This window comes from Mus caroli, chromosome 2 (assembly GCF_900094665.2).
Source record: "Mus caroli chromosome 2, CAROLI_EIJ_v1.1, whole genome shotgun sequence".
NCBI lineage: Eukaryota > Metazoa > Chordata > Mammalia > Rodentia > Muridae > Mus > Mus caroli.
Window position 1 is genome coordinate 64482074 of NC_034571.1, and position 2205 is coordinate 64484278.

The following is a 2205-nucleotide window of genomic DNA, read 5'->3' on the forward strand; positions in this document are numbered from 1 at the left end:
GGAACTCACTTTGTAGACCAGGCTGGCCTCAAACTCAGAAATCCACCTGCCTCTGCCTCCCAAGTGCTGGGATTAAAGGCGTGCGCCACCACGCCCAGCTGGGTGTGCCTTCTTTAGATTTACATTTTCTGTTAACTTAAGACTTAACTTTTTGAGTAGATCTATTTTATCATAAGCTATTGTGGTTCCTTTTCAGAGTTCTTATTACTGAAAAGGGTTCATGCCATTTCTTTTTCCAAGCCCAGATATTACAGACTAATTATAGCATGTATATGTTCTATCCTTCCTTTTTATTGTGTATAGTTTTCACAGAAAATTGCTCTTTAACCATTTTCAGGTTAGCAGTTAAGTGACATTACGTCCATTGCCAGTGATTTCTGGCCACCACAGTTACTTATCTTTGGTACTTTTTCATTATCACCAAAGAGACTCAGTATTTACTGAATAATAATAGTACTGAATTTGTAATATTTGTAGTATTTTTTGAGTGGGCATTGAAATGGAGCCTGCATTTAGTCTATTTAAAGTGTTTTCCAACTTTGCTTTACTTCAAGGCTCCTGTAGAAGCAAGCACATTATATTCTGTAATTTTGTATTTGTTTGCTATTTTTAGTTAATGAAGAAATGGTTTCTTGAAACAGAAAATATAGAGGTTATGTTGTAAACTTATGAATTTTACTACTGAGTATGCAATGCTTACTATTACACGTAGTTTAATGTTGGAAATATACATTTATGTACCATGAAATTTACATAGCTTTTTTTTTTTTTTAAAGGAAACTCAAGAGTATACCAGGAATGTTGTAAGGTACTGCCTTGAAGCTCTTCAAGATTGGTTTGATGCTATTAACTTTGTAGACGAGGTATGTTTGTATGTGAGTGTGTGTATATATATATATATATATATATATATATATATATATATATATAAAATTGGGGATTGAACCTTGTGCATGCTGTGTAAGTGCTATACTGCTGAGCTGCATCTCTAACCTGTCTAGGTATGTATGGTTTTTTGCATATATAAAAGCATTTAAGTACAAACTGTTAATTTTCATGTATCATTGAAGATTATGAATATCTTTTCATGAGCTAAGAGTAGAAGAATTAGTGTCATAAGGACTTCAGAGCTGATGGGAAAGGGATGGCTAAGTCTTTGACATTTAGGAGACTGCAGAGCCCCTTAGTTGTGCTTGATTGTGTCCTTGAGGACAGAGGCATGCTTTTTCCATCGTAAGTGTGTCATGGAGTCACAGCTTCAGTGACAGTTATGGAGTAAGAGTGGTGGCACAAATATGAATGGGGCAGAAGAGATTAATAAGAACTATATTCCAACTTTATTATTTGCGCAATGTTCTTGATAATGAATGGAAGCTTGAACAAATGTGCTGTTTTATTAGTAATGAACAGACAGCTGCCACAGGGTGTGCTCTGTGGGCCTTGAAGAAGCTCCTTCTCTTAGGGGTAGCTCAGAACATGCTGAGTACAGAAGAGAGACCAGACAGTCCTTCCCAGTTGTCCAACCCTCAATTTAAGTTCTGAACCCTGGGCAGGTGGGACCCCTGTTGTGTATTTGTTGTGTAGGGAGAATTGTTCTGTTTCCTCTTTTTTTTTTTTGAAGATCTATTTATTTATTTTGTAAGTACATTGTAGCTATCTTCAGACACTCCAGAAGAGGGCATCAGATCCCATTCATTACAGATGGGTGTGAGCCACCATGTGGTTGCTTGGACTTGAACCCAGGACCTTCTGAAGAGCAGTCAGTGCTCTTAACCACTGTACCATCTCTCTAGCCCAAAAGTACATGTACTGGCCCATACGGGGATTGAACCAGAAACCTTGATGTTATTAGCACCACCCTTTAACCAACTGAACTAACTAGCCAGAGACTCATTCTGGCATCTTTATGCCCAGTTTGTTTTTCTGAAAAACACTTTGACAAAGTCAGAATTTACTGAAAAGTGATGAATACAAAGAACTTTCTTTTCTGGAATCTTTTGAGTTACTGATTTTATCCCCATTACTGCTCAGAACTTTAGTATACACTTACTATAAATAAGTTAGAATATTCACTTATATAAGCAAAATACAACTTTATAATCATTCATGTATTTTAAGAATTTGGCCAGGCAGTGGTGGCTCGCGCCTTTAATCCCAGCACTCAGGAGGCAGAGGCAGGCAGATTTCTGAGTTCGAGGCCAGCCT

The 2205-nt window shown here is 37.3% G+C and overlaps 1 protein-coding gene across 6 annotated transcripts in view; it reads left to right on the plus strand.

Moving 5' to 3' along the window:
- Ubr3 (ubiquitin protein ligase E3 component n-recognin 3) overlaps nt 1-2205 on the plus strand; it is a 132883-nt gene that overhangs the window by 56548 nt on the left and 74130 nt on the right. For all 6 annotated transcript variants that reach the window (XM_029473748.1, XM_029473751.1, XM_021152412.2 and 3 more), the window contains exon 11: nt 777-863. In XM_029473748.1, the coding sequence (XP_029329608.1) occupies nt 777-863 (87 nt within the window). The remainder of the gene's footprint in view (nt 1-776; nt 864-2205) is intronic.